General features: G+C 37.4%; 2 protein-coding genes and 1 long non-coding RNA gene across 4 annotated transcripts in view; 2 read left to right on the top strand and 1 right to left on the bottom strand.

Moving 5' to 3' along the window:
• Positions 1 to 17,709, top strand: part of LOC148346197 (coiled-coil domain-containing protein 85C-B-like) — a 66,792-nt gene extending 49,083 nt beyond the window's left edge. Inside the window, exons 2-7 of one of the 2 annotated variants that reach the window (XM_088325746.1) lie at positions 2,296 to 2,375; positions 6,264 to 6,305; positions 11,446 to 11,550; positions 13,057 to 13,149; positions 13,233 to 13,331; positions 15,082 to 17,709. In XM_088325746.1, coding sequence (XP_088181872.1) covers positions 2,296 to 2,375; positions 6,264 to 6,305; positions 11,446 to 11,550; positions 13,057 to 13,149; positions 13,233 to 13,331; positions 15,082 to 15,171 — 509 coding nt within the window. In that variant the 3' untranslated portion in view covers positions 15,172 to 17,709. The remainder of the gene's footprint in view (positions 1 to 2,295; positions 2,376 to 6,263; positions 6,306 to 11,445; positions 11,551 to 13,056; positions 13,150 to 13,232; positions 13,332 to 15,081) is intronic. The other variant, XM_088325747.1, reaches the window with a different exon arrangement.
• The window catches only part of chga (chromogranin A), a 569,746-nt gene that overhangs the window by 258,749 nt on the left and 287,818 nt on the right, over positions 1 to 23,179 (top strand). The window lies entirely within an intron of this gene.
• Positions 633 to 22,579, bottom strand: LOC148346200 (uncharacterized). The gene is made up of 2 exons (XR_015848364.1): positions 22,058 to 22,579; positions 633 to 2,342 (listed from the first exon to the last, which is right to left on the bottom strand). It is a non-coding gene; the product is annotated as an uncharacterized LOC148346200 (long non-coding RNA).

Consider the following 23,179-nt stretch of genomic DNA (forward strand, 5'->3'; position numbering starts at 1 on the left):
ACGGCAATCAACATGTGCACAGTGTGTTTTCTACTTTCTTTCTCTTCGCACAATTGCTTACCACACTTCTCTTTGCACAAGGCGCTTGGTTTACTCAACTCTGCCAAAAGGCAATCATTAGGTGACAGCAGGCTATTGAACCCCTGACCTTTTTAAAACCTCAGCACTTAGGTATTTATAGTAGTTTTAGCATGAGCAAACATTATGCAGAAACACATGCACACTACATTTGTAATTCCCTGTCAAATGAACTTTCCATTTTGTGTAAGGGGAAAAATCTCTTACTGTGTTTTTATCTGCTTTGCGCTTAAAAAACAAAAGCAGGCAGACTGCTTCCGATGTGCCGCCAATGAACGGAGAAAAGGGCTATGAGTCTCGTGTGGCTCCCATTCCTGATTTGAACCCGGATTCGTGACGTTCGTCTGCCGCTTTTATGGCAAACCTGCGTCTGGGAGGAATGTGAGAGAGGGTGGGGGTGGGGGGTGGGGGGGGGGGGGGGTCTTGTGTCACACGAGGAGAATCGTCAGGAATGTGACACTTACAAACCAAATGATAACAGCCGACCCCCCCTCCCCTAAAAGAGCTCGGATCGGGTTATGAGTAATTTCAGTGGGATTGCATAACTCCAAAAGTACAATCATTGGTTTTATTAATTATTTTCACTGTTTGCATTTATGCCGTTTTCATGTTAACAAAATCTAACAAAGTTTACAGACCTCAGAAAATTGATAAGGACCCTTTCCACCCTGGACTTTACTGGTTACAATTGTTGCCCTTAGGTAGATGATCAAATCAAGAACCAATAAAATGAAAATCAAAGGCAATAATCCCCCCCAACACTGCAAAATAAAACACTGAATACCACTTAGACGGGAATTGTTCAATAATCAGGAATCCAAATCCTTGAAAATGCTTGAATTTGAATGTTGTTTTCAAGGTCAGGAACATCCTTGGGATTCTTGTCATGTTTACCGGCAGTCAGACACGACAGACCACGCGTTAAATGAAAAAAAATTGAAAATAATATAGTCAAAATAGCAGATGCCATTGTCATGTCAAGTGTCAATTGCCTCCTACAAGTTCCTCAAAAATTGCAGAAAAGAGAAACAGCTTTTTAAATCGGAAGACAGTGCTGTCCAGTGATATGAAAGGTAACTCAGAGATGACTTAATTAACTATTTTTTGCTCGATGCTGCGCCGAAGCGGGGCACTACAAAATGTGTATTAGTGAAAGGATTGCATATTAATTATGGACATTTGTTATAGGCCATGTAAAAATGAGGTTAGCGTTTCCCAGTGGTAAATTGTAATGGGAAGAACTTCATGCAACTGAAAATGTAAGCTACATAATACTTTCATTTTAACCCAATATGGTCAGATATTTGTCTTAAGAATATTTGCATATGAATAAATATATTAGCAATTTACTCGAGATCTATCAATCATAATTCTTGATGAATAAACAAGCAAGATAAAAAAACAAACGCAAATGTTAGTTTGATATTTGTTGATCTGCAAAATGCATGTTTCACACCAGACTTCCTTTTTGAATGGTACTGGAAAAATCTGAGGATTGGCCTTGAAAGTGCTTGAATTTGGCCATTAAAAAGGTGTACAAAGCCTGAATAATATTGATTCAGTTCTTAATTATTCCTATTATTTTTACTAAGTATTATCATTTTCCATGTCTTTATTATTTTAATTTTAGTTCTTGGGCGAGAAAGATTTAGTCTGGTTGTTACACAGGGCACACATTCCGAGTTTTTCCTTGCCCTCATTTGGGTTTCAGGTTGGGGGATGTTGTAATGGTGGTCTGTGCAGCCCTTTGAGACCTTTTGTGATTAAGGGCTATACAAATAAACATGACGTGACCTTAACTGGTATTTTATACTGTTGTAAATTTTCTTGCACCATCAGGATAGCACTTTTACATTTCATTGTGCAAATGACATGTTACAATGACAATACATTCCATTCTTCTTAATTTTATCCATGAAACAATACTTCAAGACCGTCACTTATCAAATTGTTATTGGATAAGAAGTCCAAATAAAGCATGTGATGTGCAGTTGCATCATTTTTGATATTCGTCGAGCCCTTTTTTGTATTAATATAAGAACCTGCAATTATATCTAAAAACAGTCAGTTGTCCATACAACAAAGTTTGTGAGTGTGAAACCTCTTGTGATCTCCTGCAGAGCTTCTTTTGCCGGTGGACGCCTGTTTTTTGTCTCCTGAGCATCATCCTTTGAAATGCTAATGTGGTCTCCTCCTCCTCTTTTTCTGTCGCCGCAGATTCTTCTTCCAACTACATCCGGCAGCTGGAAACTAAAGTGCGGATCCTGGAGGACGACAACAACAAGCTTCTGTCGCAGGTGAGAAGGCACGGTGACAAACCATTTGGTTCGAAAGGTCATCGAGTAATCAGCAACTCGTTGATGATCATATAAGTTGATGGCTGCTCATTTTTTCAAATCGGTTTAGGTTAGAGTCCTTGAGCCTTAATCGAATACAGATTTGATATCTTTATTTTTAATAAAATGTATAAGAATTGCCCAGCACCTACTTTTACTTTGTAAAACAACTGTAAAAGTACTCTTTTTTTTTTTTTTTTTTTTATTAACCGGGTCTGTATAGAAAACAATTGGCGTAGTCCAGGGGTAAGCAATTATTTTAAGTTGTGGGCAGCATGGGGCTAAATAATTTGGCAGACGGACTGGGCCAGAAAGAACAAAATTATTATTATTTTTTTAAATCAGAGTTTTAAATCCAGTACATGAAGAGAAAAGATAATAATGGGCAATTTTCCTCATACATTGATTATATATACATACAGGCATCTAAATGTAGGTGTTATATTTCATTTATATTTATAAATCGATTGATTTCATAATTGTTTTTGATAAACTCTGAATGAAAACGTATTATGCATGTTTTTTAAGCACTAAATATTTATTAAAAAAAACTCCAAATGCAAGTCTTATTTGTCATGACATTTGAGAAATATCTGGATAAACGCCAAAGGACACTGGGTACAAGAGAGACACCAAAACAAAACTTTTTAGTAGTACTTTATATTATATTATCATTACATTTTCACAATTTTTGTCCAGCGGGCCGTAGTTTGCCCACACTTGGTGTAGCCGAATGCTAAAATGTTGACCAAATCTTTAATATTAAAATAATGACTTTTTTTTTAACTAATAAATGCTTTGCCACAATAATAAAGGCTCAATTGGATTGTTGATGAGTTGTCAATTAACAAATAAAATGTTTAAAGGATGTTCAATACCAGTAATCATCCAACGATACCTGAAACTAGTAAACGGGGAAGCATCGGTTCCAATACCAAAGCCTGCTATGTGGTATATATATTTGACCATCCCCTATTTTAATCAAATATATTTTTGAATGTTGAATGGAAAAAAATCCCCCAAACCAATAATTGAGATATTCCTCAAATAAAAAAAATCCTTCAGATTGCATCATTTCTTGGGGCAGTTGATAATTGTAAAACAATCATTGGATAGACTGTAATCCCTTGCTTATCATGGTTTTGCTACTTGGCGGATATTCCTCGCACATTGTGTGCATTCTGATTAGTTATACAGAAGAGGAAGCTTTCTATCGCCAATAGAGTTGGGCTTTGACTTGCTACATTAGTTCTGGAACCACACGTGGGTTTTTGGCGCTCCCTAGTGGCTCCCTGTCGTTTTGTGTGCTAATGAAAAAAAAGAATGGTTTTTGTAGGAGGGAACTGGAAGATAAATGCAGTTTTCCATAACGTCCAAATTATGGTGGCAATGTATCATGGAAAGTGGATCGTGTCCTTGATCCAGACAATTGTGAAATACAACGGCAAGATTATAATTTGGCACAAGTTATTCGTATAACAAAAAGTACAGTACTTATTTAACAAATAATTGAGCCTGTAATTTTTGTTCTAAATTCATTGATAAATATAAATTGTCTGCATTTATATAGGGCTTTAAGTCAATGAAGACCTCCCAAGGAGATTGACAATGTGCTTCACACTTTCCTTTTTACACTAACTAACCAATAGCAGCATCAGCCATGCAAGGCAATTATCTGCTCATCGAGAGATTAGGGATTCAGTGTCTTGCCCAAGGACTGCAACATATAACAGGAGCTGGGAATCGGACCTGCGACCTCTCGAACCCAAGTTGAGCACCTTACCTCCTGAGCTAATAAATTGGTATATACGTGCGGGTTTTGAATGTCCTGGGTCAGTCTTTGAATGCAACCCCTGCAAAAAAACGGGATTACTGTACTATCTGATACGAGTTATTGTAATTGTCATAATTACCTGAAGGCAAAGGCATGTATTTGTATAGTCACATACCAGTTGAAGGTATCAGTACTTGCCCATCCTCTGTTTGGATCTTTTTTTAAACAATCGGTTACCAGCTTTTTATTCAGCCGCATCCGAGGCCCAGGCCAAAAAACTCATTTTTTTTTCCCGTGAGCTAAAATCGTTATCCCAAGAGCTTGAAAAGATTTTCCGATTTTGATCCAAACGATGTTGTTGGAGATGGTCAAACGGCGGTCGACTAGAAGATCTGCTGGCGGCCGCCCGTTGAACCCATCCAAAGCCGGCTTTTGCGCTTTAAAAAAAAATGTTTTTTAGAAGTGGGAGAGTGTAACAGACAACGCGAGTCGATGCGAGTCATTGCCGGCGCGCGAAAGTCTCGACGTTTGCCGCATGTTTAATTCATGGCGGAGGCTTCAATTGTGAACGTCGGTTAGCCCCCGTGGCAAAAGAGTGCGGCGGCGTTAAATGACAAGAAGGAAGCCGCATCACCCTCTGATGACTTCGCCCACGTTGGGAAGACGCCAGTACGGGGGTGTTCGGGGCGGGGCAGAAGGGAAGGGGGTTCGCCGCAAGGTCACGTCAGTCTGTATCGAGATGCAACAGAGGCGCTCTCACCAATGTCTGACAGAGCAACATATTTTCTGCAGACTATTAAAAACATGGATTTTTGGGTGGTGGATGAGGTCGACCCAGTTTGCTTATTTTCCCCTTATTTCAAATATGTATACAGTAATCCCCCGTGTTTTTGCGTTCAAATAAGGTCCCGCAATAGTCTCAATGCATAATAGAGTATTTTAATTTTAAAGAACAAATGCAATCTACAGGCTCAAACATTTAACATATTAAAGTATTATACCTGGTATAGTTTTTTATATAAATAACTTCTGCACCTTCAAACTAATTTTATAAAAAAAATCTTGCATGTAATGCATTATGGGGAAGAAATTTTCAAGACACTACGTTTTTACTTCACATGATAAAATGTCACCATTATGTGGGCGGTATGGAAAACTGCATTTATGTTCCTTGAGGCAGGGTTGGACAACCCAAAAGGTTAAAAGAGCCACATTGCCCCCAAATAATTATATATGTATATAAAATGTCTGGAGCGGCAAAAAATAAATTAATTGCAGCACCTTGAACAGACAAAACTTGCACCTGTTAACACTGTATATGGCACAACATAAAGACTTTGTTCCATGGACTTTTTTACGAGTCAAAAACACAAAGAGGGTTATTAAGGTATACTTAATTTTCCAACTTTTGTTTTCTGTGAAGAATCCAAGGGGTAGAGCGCTCGTCTTGGGATAAAGAGATCACAGGTTTGATTCCCGGCTCCTTAGTGTTATATGTCGAAGTGTCCTTGGGCGCTTACCTAGAAAAAGAAACATAGTCCATCTATCTTTATCATTGAAATACAGAAACCATGTATTATCAAACGTTTTGGAAAAAGCACCAGGGAGTGCCAAAGAGCCGCTTGCTGCAAGTTTAGTGGGTTGAGAAGTCTAACTTTGTTGGCCATAGAAAGCATCTTCCTCTGCCTTTTGGCCCCGCCCACCAATGGTTTTGACAGTCCAAAGCGTTTTTGTTGACATAACTGCTTTCAGAGAACAATAAAATTGAAAAAGAATTTTGCGTAAGTAATATACGTTTGGCAAGCCGTTCTTCATACGTGTGCAACTCGGACAGCAGCGTCATTGAGGTTTAGCTAATGGGAATGCAGAACACAACGCATGATGAAAATCTGCGAATTAGCAAGGGATTAGTTTATAAATAGACGAATGTTGTTTCCTAAACGTTTTTCCAGCATGCTTAAAAATTCTATACATTTTATTTTAACAAAAGCCTTTTGTTTCCCTTTGTGAGAAAAATGATCATTTGAAGTGTCCTGCATTGAGGTCAACACTGCTGATGTTGTTCTCTTGTGCAGGCTCACAACCGTTATAGTTTATCACAGATCCAAATGAAGAAGGTAAAACTAACCAGTCTTTTTCCTGCTTGTCTCCTTACCTGGTGGTGGTACATTCAGCTCAACTTCTTGGACTGTCCGCTACAAAAGCAGCCACGAAAAAAATAAAAACAGCACATACGGATCGAACATCAATTTTGCTTTAATTGTAGTATTGTTGCTACACTGCAAAACAAAACAAAAACATCCTGCCACTGACAGAAGACTCATGTCAAGTTATTTTTTTATAACAAGTGATTTTACGTTTACACATCGATCTTAATTTGTTTACATTGCAAATGTTTTCAACCCTTAAATTGCAAGGTCAAAGTATTGATTGGTATTAAAAGATGAAGGAAATATTTCTGTGTCAATATTGATTAAGGTACATACAAAAGCGAACGAGTCATTTTAAAAGGACATTGTGTAATTAATGCCGCAACGTGGTAAAGAAAACCTTAATTCATTAACATTTTGACCTAAATAATAAGCAAAAATACTTGTAATTCAAGGAATTTGCATTTAATTTACATAACTTACCTGACATAATAATCAGCCATCTTGTGCTACGGGTACCCGAAATCGACAAAGAAAAATGGTACAGTTTTGAGACCGAGTCGTAGTTTGTATTCTGCTTTTTAAATGACATCTAGTGGTTAAAGAACACACACATTTTCCCTTTAACAGATTATCATAAGAATTATTTTTCTTAGTACAGAGATCACTCGCTACTGGGCGTTTTTTGCTCGTTCGCTCCTTTGCAACAAAAATCGAGAAGTATCTCCTGGGTAGCCGCGACATAAATATTTGAGACACAAGCAACACAGGTAGACCTGCACATCCATAATGCAACAAGCGCTTTCTGTTTTTGGGGATAGATAAAATGTTTCTCAAGTTGACGAGTGTGGGCCACTTTTGGGAACAAATGATTCTTATCGCAACAATGTTGACCGTCCCAAGTATGCACAAATAGACATGCAATAGTAGAACAGGTGCGTACATTCCCGCACGAAACGTGAAACTAGCATGCACTGTGAGCGTAATGGACAAAACAATGGAACGATCCCACATTTGTTACAGCGTTCATGAGCACAAACTACTATATAACTGCCACTGTGAATATACACATTTATTTTATCATGAAAGTTGTTTTTTAAAATTATTTTTTCATACATAGTTTTATCTTTTTAATCTTGCTTTGCACTAAAAGCTTTCCAATTTTGTTGTACTATTGTGTAATGACAAGAAAGGCCATTCTATTCTATAATAGTGGTCGGCAACCGCCTGCTCAGAAAGAAAAACAAGTTGCCCTTGCTTATTGCTCAAACTGTATTTAGTCAGGTACACACACTATTTTTTACCAAAAATAACTTTGTGAGGTTTTACAGTGCTAAGTTACAGTCAGGGTTTGTACACCCTTTTTATGGCCAAATTCAAGCACTATTCAAGGACATTCAAAGAATAAAAACCAACACTGTTCAGAAGAACACTTTTGGTGTTGACTATCACTATCTGGCTACGAGCACATACTTTGAGCTATTCCCATCTAGGATTATTGTGTCAATATGTTGCTATAAACTTGCATGAAATCTGTCATTCTGCTTCAACAATGCACACACAGCTTAGCCACTTTTTACTGATTTCAATTTGTATTTGTGTCTTTCAGAGGAAACCGGTTAAAATTAAATGGTTAATAGCTATTTTTTTTGCATGTTATCGTTTATTGTGCTAAAGATAATATTTTTAACTTATATTTTTGATGTTTTCAATTTACCAGGATTTTGTTATGAGCCAATTGTTTTGTAGGTATGTTAATATTTTAATATTTCAGGTGCTCTTCGGAGATCCCCTGCAAAACATATGAAGTTACTAAATCATTTGGTGCATATTGTTGAATTAATATTGATAATATATCATATATATATCATATATATATATATATATATGAGAATCTGAAAGGGCTATGTGAGCAGAGCCAAAAAGAGCCTGTTGTCTAGAGGTGTCCTCCTGGGTGGGACCAGTAAGAAGCGGTGACGCTTCAAAAACCCCATAATGACGAGCCATTCAAGCAGGCGTGTTGGTGTCATTTTCACACACTCGTTTTTAAATTAATTTATTGCATTGTCTATAGAATCAGACAGCCAAGAAACCAGGCAATGGTAACAATTTCAAGTATTTTCATGCACTCGACCCAAAATTAAAGCATTTTTTTCTTAGGATTTTAAACACCTGTACAAACCCTGTATAGGTAATGGTTAATCTATACATATGATTCAAATTGAATCTTTTCTTCCGGCGCCGTCACGAATGGCAGCCACTCCAGCAGCTCCCGTGTTATTTTCGATTGTTCTCGATTGTTCTCAGCTCAGGGATGCTGCTGGAAATGTGAATTTCCCTTCGGGGATGAACAAAGTATCTATCTATCTATCTATCTATCACCTTTGACATTTGCTCAATGTTAGATGCAACGGGAATAAAGTCAGGGTCGTGGCAGTGAGACAGTCGATGACATGGGATGCGTTAGATTTGATCTCATCACTATATTTTTATTCACGGTAGCATGTTGTCCCCCCTTTTTTATTTTGAAGGCACACTAGATTGGTCAATCAATGTACAATGTTGTTTTGGCTGAATTTATTCCCACAATGCTCCATTACAACAGATACATAGTGTGATAAGATAAAATGGCTATTCTCATGTCATTTAAATCCCTAAAGATCTAATGGAAACAGCAAATTTAGGCTTATTATTATTATTATTGTTAATAATGTAATTGGGGGGCCGGGTCGCGAGAATATCAACATTGAATCGATCCATGGTAGAGCGAAGGTTGCCGACTAATGATTTCACTCATTTGTGTATGCACAGTTTGACACACAAAACTAAGCTTTCAATTCAGCTACCAGGATAAAGAATGCTAAAAATGTGTATCAGAACAACAGCGACAAATTTAAAATCCTGATTCATTAAAAATATTCATTATTTCAAAGAATCAAAAAAGATTGGCTTCTTTTATATAAGTGGCAAATATTAATTCTTGGGAAAAACTAGTAAAAAAATATTTATAAGCACTGTACAAAAAAGTGAAATGTATATATATATATACTGGTTAAATGGGCCTTGTGCATTTTGGCACCTGTTATTGATAAAAAAAACAACAACAATTTTGATTTGCCTAATAAGCAAAATACACAAACTATCATTTAAACATTTTATATATATATATATATATATATATATAAAATAATACTCGTAGGTAGTGAAATGAGAATATATTTTACAAACTATGAGGCTCACTTAGGTAGTTGAAATGATTGTTCGCCCTCTTGGTGCTATGGGTACCCCCAAAAGCCAAAAAGGTTGGGCAAAAAAAAGATGTAAAATGATGTAGTTCGTCTTTTTAGCACTCGTATTTGGTTACACAACACAGAACAATGACATCTAGCTGTCAAACAATACACAGTATCCCTTGAAATATTTTTATCATTATGGTGATGGCGTTTTTAAGGAGCAGTGTTATTTTTTTATTGCTTTAAAAAAGGCTAGACAAAAAAAGGCTGTAGTTTGGATTCATCCTTTTGGTTGCATTATAATCATTATAAAACATTCACTTTAAATAATATTTTTTTAGCCTAGACAAGCCATCTTGAATATGCCAACACGGATTTTTTTTTGTGCATAAACTATCTTGTAAATTCAAAAGTATTTGAATGCATGACTTAAAGATAAAAAATATCAATCAAAATAGCTCACAGGAGTAAGAGTTTGTCTTGTGTGACGCTAGCTTTAAAATGCTAACACGAAAAAAAAAAAGATTTTGTGCATTCACAATCTTGTAAGCTTAAAAGTACTTGTGTGTGTAACTTAAAAGACGTCAAATGAAATAGCCCACAGGATTTTGTCTTGTGTAGCCGACAAAGGAAGTTCGCCAGCGGGCTGCGTCGCTCTTATTAACGCAATGAGATCATCGATGGCTTTGTTTCAGTCCAACGCACGGGACATTTTCCGTCCGACAAGCCCGACGGGCAAACGTGACTAGATGCATTTTCAACAGTAGAAAAGAAACCTAAAGATCTTCTAGTGCTACAGTAAAGGTTAGCGGAGGCTAACTACGTATATGCTCCAGGCACCTCCACCAATATTAGAATGTAGAATCTCAGCCGAGTGGTTGCATTTAGTCGACAGAGCAAATTTAAAAATTAAAGTAAACTTCAAAAAGTGATAAACATGTGCTCTCATTTTTTGTATACACCTACAATTAGTATCAGTACCAGGTACACGTTTTATTTCCATATTGTGTGTCGATGACTGATCTTGCTGATATTTGCAACTAAAAACACTAAAGAGGATATATCCTGCCATATGTGGAAATAAATGTATGAAGACACCAACAAATATGCGATATCAATACCTAAATGACATAAAAGCAATTTTATACTTCTAATGCATTTTGTAATTTACTGTCATTTGTTTATTTCGGTATTTGCCGTGGATTTTATCACATTATTCAAATAAGGGGGGGCGGGCCAAACTGGCTGAGCTTTTCACTTAATGGCAGATCGACGTGTCTGAATTTGCCCACTACAGTATATGGCACTGATGTTTAATGTGAATGAAAACCAATGCCAAAGCAAGCAGAAAGACGTCAGACAAACATGGCTGAAAACTAGGTTTCACTATGTAAAAGAAAAACCATTTGTTTTTAGAAATATAAGTATGGTATGGCGATTCATGTATTTTAGCCTAGTATTCAAATCAATGTTTACTGAAAGGTTTTTGTACCACTAGGAGGCACTAAATATTACTGTCCCTTTAATGGTCAACCAATTGGGCCACCTCATATGAATAAAATATGCATAAATGAGTACATTGTATTTATTTCTTATATTTAGGTAATACATGATTATTATGTGTATTCATTTATATAGCATATATTTGTAGATATATATTTTTGCTAAAAAGGGCAGGATTGGTCCTACAAAAAACACAAGGATATTGAAAAGTATTATCAAAGTGTCCTGCTCTTTCCAAGACTTTAATTTGGTGCATGTTCTGCTGTTCTACTTCTGGGCTGCGGGTTCAAACTGAATGCAATTTCAAACACTGACTCCCTTTCCTAGTTTCCTAATGGAAATATTCACCGTTGTCATGTTTGCGTGCTCAGTGCAATCCAGGTGACTTGCGAGCCCTGCGGAAAGGGATGAACCTGTACCACTCGGAGTCTCAGCTGTCCTCTCTGCCCCAACGACACGATGCCATGCACAACCTGGTAAGTATGCACGCACGACTCACCAAAAAAATTGAAAAAAATTGGCTTATTGCTAAGACCAGACTGCTTAGCCATTAGAAAAGCTGAACATATCACATGATGAAAATCTGTGAAGGAGCAAGACCATGAAAGGTGAACTTGGTTATAACGAGGGATTACTGTATAGATTATTTTTTGGGTGAATCATTTTGCTGTAATTTTGGATAAGTAAAATTGAGGAGAAAATTGTTAAAATATGCTATTTTTTATCTTGTTTTATTGTGGAAAAAAATAATGAAAAATATTTGATTACGTTCCGATTATTTGTTTTTTTTTGTTTATTATTAAAATAATGATTAAAACTGTCAAAATCATGTGCAAGAGTTCTAATTTATTTTCTGAAGTCCAATCTTATATAGCTTCATCTAACACAATAAGCCATTAAATATACTGTTCTGCCTCACGGACAAGTAATTGGTTCATAAAAAAGAAAAACAAACAGAAATTTACTGCCATGGATGGATGTTAGATTCTCTTCTGATAAATGAAAGAAAGTAAAGGAACTGAACAATAGCATGCAAGATAGAATTAGGCAATTTCCTGCAGCACACTAGACAAGGTCTCACGGCACACTGGTTGGAAAAACACTGGCTTACTGAGAAGTAAACACTCAAAATGAGTGGAGAGAGCGTCAATGGATTTTTCAAACTTACAAGAATAGGAGATGACCCAACCCGCAGGCAAGAAATTCAAATCTGCTCCGAAAGTCCTTTCCTGAGCCCTTTGTTTCAGTAAATCTGTTATGTTACAAGATAAATGATAAGCCTTTAAGAGTTTAGAAATCAAAGAACAGCAACATGATTGGCCGATAGTGACAATGATGTAAGCAATTCATTAAAGCCGAGGCAATGTATGACAATGCATTATAATAGTAAACAAGAATGGCATCCAATTCAATCTCCTTTGCAGGTGTTGAATATTAAAAACCGAATACATTTATAAACTGCAAAAAAAGAAAATTTTAGCCATTGAGGCTCAGACAATACGGATTATTCACTTTGGTCAGTAATTTAGGATATTACTATACTTTCAACCTGTTTTACCATTTGATTTTTCCAGAATATATATATTTTTAAATGAGCAAAAAATATTTGTCTTTGACTTTATCAATGGATTTTGAACTTGCAAGGACAAAACCTAACCCTCAGACAAGAAATTCCAACATGTTCTGAAAGCCTTCCACTGAGCCCTTTCTATTTAGTAAATCTCATAGGTTACGGAAAGCAAATCTAAACAGTGTGATATCAAAAAACATTATTGGCCGATTGTACATAAAGTCAAACTAATGACCAACAGTAAGGTAGAATAGTTAATAACAAAGTGGCTTTTTATACAATCTCCTTTGTAGGTGTCTAATAAGAAAAATAATATACTTACTTACGCAAACAGGAATAATATAAAGTTTATAACAACTGTTTTCGGTTGACTATCCATGCTAACGATAATGTGCCTGTTCCTAATGTCCAGAGCACGGGCCGTCTCCCTACCAGTGAATCGTCTCCTGCCACGGGATATTTGTCTTGCACCCAGAAGCCAGAGGCCGTGGTGCATGCCATGAAGGTGAGTTTGAGGAGTTTAAATTCATGCCAGAACCTAATTTCCTTTAGCTCCTGCAACTATTCACGTGAATTTTGGCCCCGCAGGTTTTGGAAGTCCACGAGAACTTGGACAAGCAAGTCCCCGAAGATTACGAGGATGACCTCAGCGAGAAAGAAAAGGCCATTGTCAGGGAGATGTGCAACGTACGGCAAAAAACAAACACCAGATTTGTTGATGCTTATTAGTGTGTGTTCTATTCTGGGCCGCAATTATGGTACAAGGGAACAAAGAGATACTTTTTCCCATGGTCACTTTTAATCCACTAAATCAGGGCAATCCACTAACGAGCTGATGATGACGCCGGTGGTGTCCGTTTTATCTTTCTCGCCGTCCCTTCATCCCCCTGGCCCGCTTCAGCGAGTGAGGCTGTCGGAGCGATTATATAGTACCGCTTCTCGTTTCCTTTTTTTCTCGGCCATCCCTCCACCACCACGAAAAGGTGCTTGTGGGGGAGCGAGAAGGAAACTCGATGCAGACCCTGTTTTTTATGTGCCTGTTACTCGGGGGTATCACCAGCACATAAAAGAACCATAAATTGGTTGGTTAATATTTTATCCAACTCATAATATCTACTTCAGTAGTAACGCCATATTTGTAAGAAAACCATTTTTAATCAACAGTTTCATTATTATTATTATTAGGCCAAGATAATCCCTGAAGAGCCAGATAATGCTTTTCAACGAGAAACGGCAACTAGACCATGAAGGTGCTGTACCTGAGTCAGATCAGGAGGCTCCGTCTGTTACTGGTAGCCAGTACAATCCGTTTCATGTGGGGGAGCAAAAGTATAAAAAAGAGGCGAGACATTTCTTTTGGAAGGGAAGTGGAATAAGAAAGCTTGATGCGGTTGGGAAAATGGTCCGAATGCATTTCTAGCAACTTTTTACCTCGAAGGAGGACCTTTTGTAGCGCATCTTCCAAAAGTTAAACCTCACTTTATTTATTTTAATAGAGCATATTATTTTATGAAATATTTATATTTGTTTAGTACAAAACAATACAGGTTACTTATACAAACCTTAAACACAAGTTCTATAAAAATATAGCACTGAAGCAACTTAGCAACAAATTCAATTTACCAACAATTGTCCAGAACCTAACTGGTTCGTAAGTCAGGCAGGGTCTGAAGTCCGTAATCCCAAAAAGTCTAAAAGGGCACCACAGACCACCATGACAACATCCCCTGATCTGACTGGGGGGGGAAATACGAAAAATGGTGCAGTTGGGTCACTTTGAGTCTTTAGTTTATAAAAGTCCTTATGCTTTATAGCAATCGTTTTGTTTACGTTTGTCAAGTGATATTTATTTCTATAGCTGCAAAAACCACCAATAGAACATCACCTACAAAATAAAACAGCATCTAGTGGTCAAATATTACACAGTGTTCCTTTAAAAAGACAACATAGTCGAGGTCCCAGAGATTAAAAAAAAAAATCAAACGAAAACTGCATTTTAAGCAAATGTGGATTCAAATTAATAATACATTGCTATTTTTTATATATATATTTCAAGAAAAAACATGTCTGTTTAAAAAAAAAAGTCATTTTCTGCTGAGGAAGGGGGACTATGTACTGGTGTATTTCAATTAAATGGTTTTATACAGCTCTTTAAGTTGCATTTCGGGGTTATAAGTGCTATATTAATTTAGATTCCATTCGACTTTGGCGCCCTTGCCATAAAGTAATAGATATGTATTTTATTCTCTCCACCCCTGAACTGTCAAAAAACGCAGTACAGTATCCGTTGATTTGGTTCTAAATAGAAAGGGAGGTCCTGCCCTCTAGTGTTCAGACCGTCGCAAGTACACCTCAAATAAAGAACTACTGCATATACTACAATGCTTTTTTCAGCACTTTTTAATGTTTTTGACCAAATTGTTTTTGTTTTTTTTAGGTGGTTTGGAGAAAGTTGGGCGATGCGGCTGGTTCCAAGCTGTCAATCCGGCAGCACCTGTCAGGCAACCAATTCAAGGGGCCCCTGTAGTGCTGGGCAGGACCAGTCCTCAACCGTGGGAAACAACTGGACCACCCAAAACTAGGACAAAATAGCAAACGCCAGTTCTGAGCTTCCCCACCATGTTCGACGTTGTGTCCGGGAAACGTGACCTGGTTTCAAGCACACAAAAAAAAATCTTCCTTTTTTTTATATAAGCTCCTGCTTTTCCTATCCTTCCCAGACAACAGCGAGTTTGGAAACGAACATAGGATGTCTCGTCAGCGTTAGCGCAATACAAAGACTTATTTTAAGATGTAAATGTAGCCTAACGATCAATTGAACTCTCCTATCGTTTATGAATCATGGTGCTCCTGTTGTGTGTATTATTAATGAAGTAGAACGAGTATAAAACAGTTCCCTAGTGCATACCTGTCAACCTCAGCCAATTGCTCCCCCTTTTTACAGTGTTGGGCGTGTTACTAAATAACAGGAATTGGTAAGAGTCACAGGTTAGTTCATTTAAAAAGCGATTCCATTTACACCCCCCTCCCCCCCAGATAACTGACACCCAAAAGTAACAACCTGATTATAAATTACCATATATACTCGCATTGAAGCTGCCCCACGCACTGCCTAGCATTCGCTACTGGAGACACACAACCAAATATGCTCACTCACATAAACTGACCCACAATTTCAGTATTTTGATTTATAGTTGTAAATACAGCTTGGGTGCGAGTATATACGGTAAAGAGAATATCTCCATGGGGATAAATTCAGCACCCTCGAAGGAGGTGACAGTTAGCAATAAGAGGATGTTGCCACTAATGAGCTGCCCTTTGTAAGTGGCAGAGTAGCGCACCATATTGTGACAGCGTTTGAGTTGCAATATTTTACTAGTAATGCGTGACAGTATTCTTTAACATTTGCAATCTACTGTGACCTTGTCGTCCGCTACCTGTGACCTAACAATCCGGATTAGAGCCCAAATAGGCAAGATGAGAACAGTCTAACAAAACAAAAGAAATCTTTCTCTGAATTAAAAAAAAAACAAATCCTGTACAAAATTTAAAATGATAAAAAAAAAAGTAGAAAACATGGGGAAAATAAATAAATAAACAGGTATGCTTTTGTTAAGCTACGTGGACCCACTGTGACTTAGCACCTTTTAAGCTTTGTATATTATGTATAAAAACTAAAGAAAATGTCCTTGTTATCGAATTTTTAAAATTTGTTTTATGTCACAAACAAATATTAGCACTGTGCTCACACGGAGGAGGATTTTTAAAAAAAAATGCATGTTCATATGATAGGTCATGTAGTTTTGCCTTTTCAAAGCGATACTTTTTTAATGACATTTTTACTAATGATATAAAAGGCACATTGTTATTTCATTTATAGAAAGTAAATGAGTTCAAATATTCTTATTCAATTGGCTTTTTTTCCCCATAAATTAAAGCTACTTCACTTTCTTCTGGGAATCACAATATTCTCGTAGGGCCTTTTTTGGAGGGCTCCTTTTGAGCACTGCGCTAATTTTTGTGGGTGTAATTTAAAGTGTGACCACTTGATCAACTGTTTAGAGCAGGGGTGTCAAAACATTCAGCCCGCGTGCTTGATCAGGCCCGCCAACAGGTTGAATGCGGCCTACAAGAGCACGCTGAGAGAAGCGCAAGGTAAAATGATATGCAGTTTTAAATATGTCCACTTGAGGTGGCCAAAAGTTAGGTGGACCTTTCATAGACACTGGAGGTGCATTTTCCTTCTCATAAATGCATGTATATCTCTGTGTCTCCCTCTTTGTCTCACTCTCCAAGCTGCTCTCCTTCTCCCTTTCTCTAATTCGGTTTCTTTTTCTCTCGCTCTTTCTCGGTCTTCCTCTTTCTCATTCTTTTGTTTCCATCTGGCTCTTGCTCTCTTTTACTCTTTCATTTTTTTTCACTCCACCTCTTTCTCCCTAATAATCCAGCCCCAAGAGGTTCAGATTTAGAATATTTATTGTCGAAATGAGCAACGAAACTTGTTTTTAAGCATCCATTCATCCAGTAATAAAAAAAAATACAAAGTAAATATCCAGAATATTCATTAAACCCCAAACACAAAAATAACCCAAAGTGTGGACGCGGTACCATGAAAAATCATGTGACCCCTGAGCTAAATGGGTTTGACACCCCTGATTTTAAGTGAAAACTACGCCTTTTTATTCTGCCAGGAATACGATACGGTTACTGTATCTAGTTTGTGGCTACTAGTTCTCTCCGAGGGAATAAAGACTTTTATGGGATGCTGTGCATGCTCGACAATCACGTTCTCAGGTCGGCGTCATGCGAACGAAAGCGTCGTGCATGTTCTTTGATATTTTGTGGTGCATCTCGATGCATTCGCTGTACTTCCTGTATCCAACGTCGAAGCTATTCCTGATGTCAGAAGCATGAAAGCGGAAACTCCACTACAATCTTCACGCTTTCACTTCCACAATAAAAAGTCTCGTATGAGACAAGAAAACAATATTAGGGCCACACTTCTACAAAACCCAAATGTAGCTTACATGACTACAACATGTAAATAAAACCTATTTTACAAACATTTTGTTTACCAGCGTTTTTTCTTCTTAAGTTACAGCCTTTCACTGAAAGTCCAAATTTTATAAAGCAATGTCTGGTGGTGCGAAAATACTTCAATAATTTAAAGCAAATGTCAAACACACAGCCCGAGAATGTGGCCTGCAAAACCCCCCCCCCCAAAAAAAAAAAAAAAAAAAAAATATGTACAATAATCAGTGCAGAGCGCTTTCAGTAGCCTAGATGGTAAGGCGCCCGCTTTGAGACTGGGAGGTCGGTGGTTCGCGCCCCGGCCGAGTCATTCCTAAGACTTAAAAAGTGGTCGGCGGCGCCCTCTGTTGGCTGCGGCTGCATCGGCTCGCTACAACGGGTCAGGTGCAATCGACATTTCGTTCTGTGTACATTGTTACACAGAATGACAATACAAGGAAATTATTATTATTATTATTATTGATTGAAAAACAACATTTCCCACAATGCCTATCAACTACCTTACCCGTCAAGCGTCACTACACGGCAGTGTTTGCAAAGGAGTGTCAACGAGCGCAACCAAGAAATAAATGACCTCCAAAGCGTAAATATATTGTTATTGAGATATTGTTGTTTTGGTATTTTGTCTATGAAGTGTAAGATTTTTTTCAATGCAAATGTAATATGGGCGATGAGTAATTTTACATTCAACAGTTGTTACGTTTGATTTAAATACCATTTAGTTTCATAAGTAACATCAGGCCGTTAAGGACAGTCGATAAAATATCGCTGAATTGTGTAGTGCAACTGAAAACGAGTGCTACAAAACACAAGAAATAATACGAAACTACATAGACCCAGTGACCAAAGTGCACCATTTTTCTTATTCTTTCCCAGCCTTAAGGGTTTTGACAATCAATGTTTACATGTCATTTCATTTTATATTGTTTATCAACAGACCATTTCCTCAAATTGGTTTTGAAACACTCAGAATCAATGCCTTTTTAAAGGGACACTGAAATATTTGACCACAAGATGTCCCTATAGTGTGAATGTGTAATTAATAAATGCAACTCAAAATATGTGCTTCAGAATGATACGAAAAATACAAACTACGGAGACTCAAAGTAACAAACACACAATTGTTTTTCTCATATTGCCCAGCCTCTCACTTACTCTTCTACCCTTAGCAGCAAGATGACAGAAAATTATGTCAGCTGCCATTAGGTGAGGCTCATGTTAGGAAAAAGAAATACAAATTTCTTGACCTACGAGTATTCTTAAAAAAAATTCTTGTTCGCATAATATTTCATGCATTTTTGCTCATTATTCAAAACAATAGTTATTTTACCACTAAGAGGAGGTAAAAATGTGTTTTTTATTTTACTTTCACAGATTAAATTAAAAGTACTCTTTTACCAATTTTGCTTTGACTTTTGTTTGGTGGGAAAAAGTCAAAAATGATCTCTTGGTTGGCAAGAAATGCTTCATTACCATGAATTGCTTCTCCATACATTAACCATTTAGGAATTAATCAGATTATCGTATTTATTCGTGTATGGCACACTTTTATTTTATCTGAAAAATAACTCAAAATTTGGGTGCGTGTTATACACGTGTGGTATTATGGTAGTATATTACCGTATTCAAGCAATAATAGATTAGTCAAAAAATAGCGTTGCCTGCATTTGCATAACGGTAATTGAACCTGGATCGCCAAGGTGAGAACACCAAATCCTAACCACTTTACATTGCACTGCAAATATCAGGCAAACTTTTAAATGTATTGTTTATTCCATATTGAACTGCATTCTTCAGTTTATAGAGTATTTCTGAATCACTCTAGCACTAGACTCCTGTTTTGTGACAACCCCGCGTTAAATGTCCCCATTTTCTGCTACAATTGGTTAGGCATTACGTTTTAACAAATGGCTCGATACACCACCTACTGTCAGGGGGAGAGCATAACACGTTCTGCCCACCCAAAGAAAACAATGTAGTGGTGAGGGCAGTATGAAAGAAAAAAGGAGCAAACTATTTAATAAAAATGGAGGGAAATTAGGAAGTAAAAAGCTGGGAAGAAAAACAAAAGAAAAAAGGGAAAAAGGAAGGGAAAAAAAAGCATACAAAAATAAAGAGGAAAAAGCAAGAATAAAGAAAGCGCTAGGTGAAAAAAAGTTGAATAAAATAAAAGGAGAAAAAAAGCAAGAATAAAGAAGTAAAATACTAGGGAAGAAAAAAAATATAATGAAAAAGGAGTGAAAAAAAAGAAAAGCAGGGAAAAGAGAAGGCTGAAATAAGAGACAGAAAGGAGTAAAAAACTAGGGGGTAAGACAAGAAAAAAAGCATCCTGCATGTTTTGGTGGGGTCCAATTGTTCAGTATATTACTAATAATAATATATTCTGAAAAAGATAAATTACCGTATTTTCCGCACTATAAGGCGCACCTAAAAGTCTTAATTTTTTTTCAAAAGCTGACGATGCACCTTATAATACAGTGCGTCTTATTTATGGATCAACATTAAATCACAAGGTCTCGCAACTTACGCAACAGCCGCCGACTCGATTTCCCCCCGAACGTGGAGTAGTCCGCGGTGTATGCTGGGATTTATATACCGGCGTTTCATTGGCTAACCAATGTGTCAATCATCATTTGAATCGATCACTATTGGCTAAAGTTATTTGGAGCCTCTGATAGGCTAGAGGGCCGAAACAAACCCTGCAATTGGTCGAAAAAGATGTGTCAATCATCCGTCAAATCGATCACTATTGGCTGAAGTTATTCGGAGCCTCGGATTGGCTAGAGCGCCAAAACAAACCCTGCAATTGGCCGAAAAAGATGTATCAATCATCCGTTGAATCGATCACTATTGGCTGAAGTTATTCAGAGCCTCGGATTGGCTAGAGGGCCAAAACAAACCCTGCAATTGGCCGAAAAAGATGTATCAATCATCCGTTGAATCAATCACTATTGGCTGAAGTTATTCAGAGCCTCGGATTGGCTAGAGTGCCAAAACAAACCCTGCAATTGGCCGAAAAAGATGTGTCAATCATCCGTTGAATCGATCGCTATTGGCTGAAGTTATTCAGAGCCTCGGATTGGCTAGAGGGCCAAAACAAACCCTGCAATTAGCCGAAAAAGATGTGTCAATCATCCGTTAAATCGATCGCCATTGGCTGAAGTTATTCGGAGCCTCGGATTGGCTAGAGCGCCAAAACAAACCCTGCAATTGGCCGAGTTTAGCAATGGCGTAGCAAGCTTGCTAAAGTACACCATAAAGAAACATGTTTTATTAGTCTGTATTTGCAAATAATTTACTCTCCTGGATTTACTTCACTCACGGTTGTAAGAAGACCATGATTGCGTATCATTATTGAACGTGAGAACTTAGGTGAGCTATGCGGCTTTGTATTTTCCCGGTATCTTGTTTTAGAACGATCTTGATGTTGCTGTGATGAGTTGAGTGAATTAAACTCAATTCCAAGTGTTTATTGTCATATGCACAGTAAAGTTGCGAGCGAAAAAGAAAATAGAAACTAAGAAATGTTTGGCATTTCTTGAATCCCAAGACTTTAACCTTCCGAATGATATTTGAAATGATGCATTTGAGTGACATCGTACGGACACCGCATCCGCATGTGTCTACGACACGTATTTGCTTCTTTGCAAGCTTTGGGAATGTTAAGGGGGTAATCAGTTGGACTGAATCATCTGACTGTTTTGATGACGTTCCCATTGTAGCGCCTTATAATCCGGTGCTCCTTACCTATGGAAGCTATAGGACCAAAAACTATTTTTTGGGGGTGCGCCCTATAACCCGGTGCGCCCCATAGTGCGGAAAATACGGTAATGTGATTTCGAGACATCTTTAATTGTATTAAATCATTATGAGATTCATTTTTTCACTCTGTGAACTTGAATGATTTTAACTTTTTTATACTAAAGCAACTTTGAACTGGACTCCTTGCATGACAACAAAATACTATTGAAAATATTGACTTATCAGTGCAGCAAAACAAACTACATACACATATAAACTGCATACTGTATTTAAAAAATTAAATTTTGAAACATCTCTACATTTTTTTTAAATTGTCGCCGCAATATTTGTCTTACATCTTGCAGAAAATACGCTGTGCTCATTTGCCACTGGTTTTAGTTCACATTAGACCATACAGTGCCATCTAGTGGTCAAATTTTACACTATGTACCTTAAAATAAAAACAAAACTCTTAATCTAAAAATGCCCCTGACGACTACATAAATGAAGAAGTTACAACAGAAGATTGTACATAATCGTGACTAAATATGGACAGTGACTTTTTTAGCCTTCGTTTGCTATAGCTAGTTGCTACCCTTCGTTTGAAAGAAGAAACACAAAATGTAACTTTGTTTGCTCACCTTAAGTTTGTTGGATTTTTCAACTGCACTCCCATTGCCGGCGTTACTGTCAAGCTTTCGTCGTTTCTTCCAGCTTCGATGAAGTTATTAGAGACGAGTCGGCTAGCATAGCATATGTGGCAGTTTCCATTGCATAGAAGGCGGGAGAGTAACCCGGGCTGGCTGACGGCGAAGCGGACTCCAAACTTGAATTTCTCTTAAAGGGAATCACAGTCTTTACTGTCGGTACGACCGAGGACTCCAGTCTTCCCTTGTAAGACTGCACATGTACTCGAAGCAATCCTCCTGATATTGCGCCGAACGCCACGACCGCCATTTTGAAGGGCCGTCACACACTCGCGTCTTCTTCACGATTTTTGTCAAATTTTCACAATAAAATTGAATTTTCTCGTTTTAAAAGATTATCATCGTAAGCAAAACCATTACTGCGCCCATCCACGACACAACACCTAGGCGTTTTTCCACAAAAACACCAAAACTTCGCTTAAAGGACTCGTAACCTCTTCGACTAATTAACACCTTAACAAATTGGCGAGTGAATCGCTCAGGTGCTGGTAATCCTTTCGTGACGTCACTGCCCAGGATGTCTTCAGAATGAATTATTTTAGAAAATGATTGGAATATATCGATAAAATATATACAGACTTTAGGCAAATAACATATACTATTTTCTCACATTTTGGCATGTTTTAGAATGGGATGTTTCCATTTCAACACTGCACTTCAGTCCATTGTGGCCCCTGACATTTGGTTTTCTAATAACCAAGAGGTGTTGCCTTCCTTGAAATGACTTGAAATAATCACGTTAAGCTTCTTTTTGGACCAACATTGTATTAAATACCCGTGTGTTTTCCGTCTTTCTCTTCCAGACTCCCATTCTTATCTTACCCTTCCAAAGTTAACCATACCTTCGAGAGGCTGAAAGGGTTTAATTGGTCCCGCCAGAGATTCACAAACTTATATTAAAAAAATTAATTTTAAATGAATGTAACTGTGAAGGTAATCAAAATGACGTTTGGATTTCTCATTATATAAATGATTGCAAACACTGTGATGTGTATTTAAGATCGGTCAGCCACCGAGTTCTCCTATCTTTTATAAAATGTGCTACTCAAATTGGGG

The sequence above is a fragment of the Urocampus carinirostris genome, chromosome 20 (genome assembly GCF_059441175.1).
Source record: "Urocampus carinirostris isolate Australia breed hairy pipefish chromosome 20, RoL_Ucar_1.0, whole genome shotgun sequence".
NCBI lineage: Eukaryota > Metazoa > Chordata > Actinopteri > Syngnathiformes > Syngnathidae > Urocampus > Urocampus carinirostris.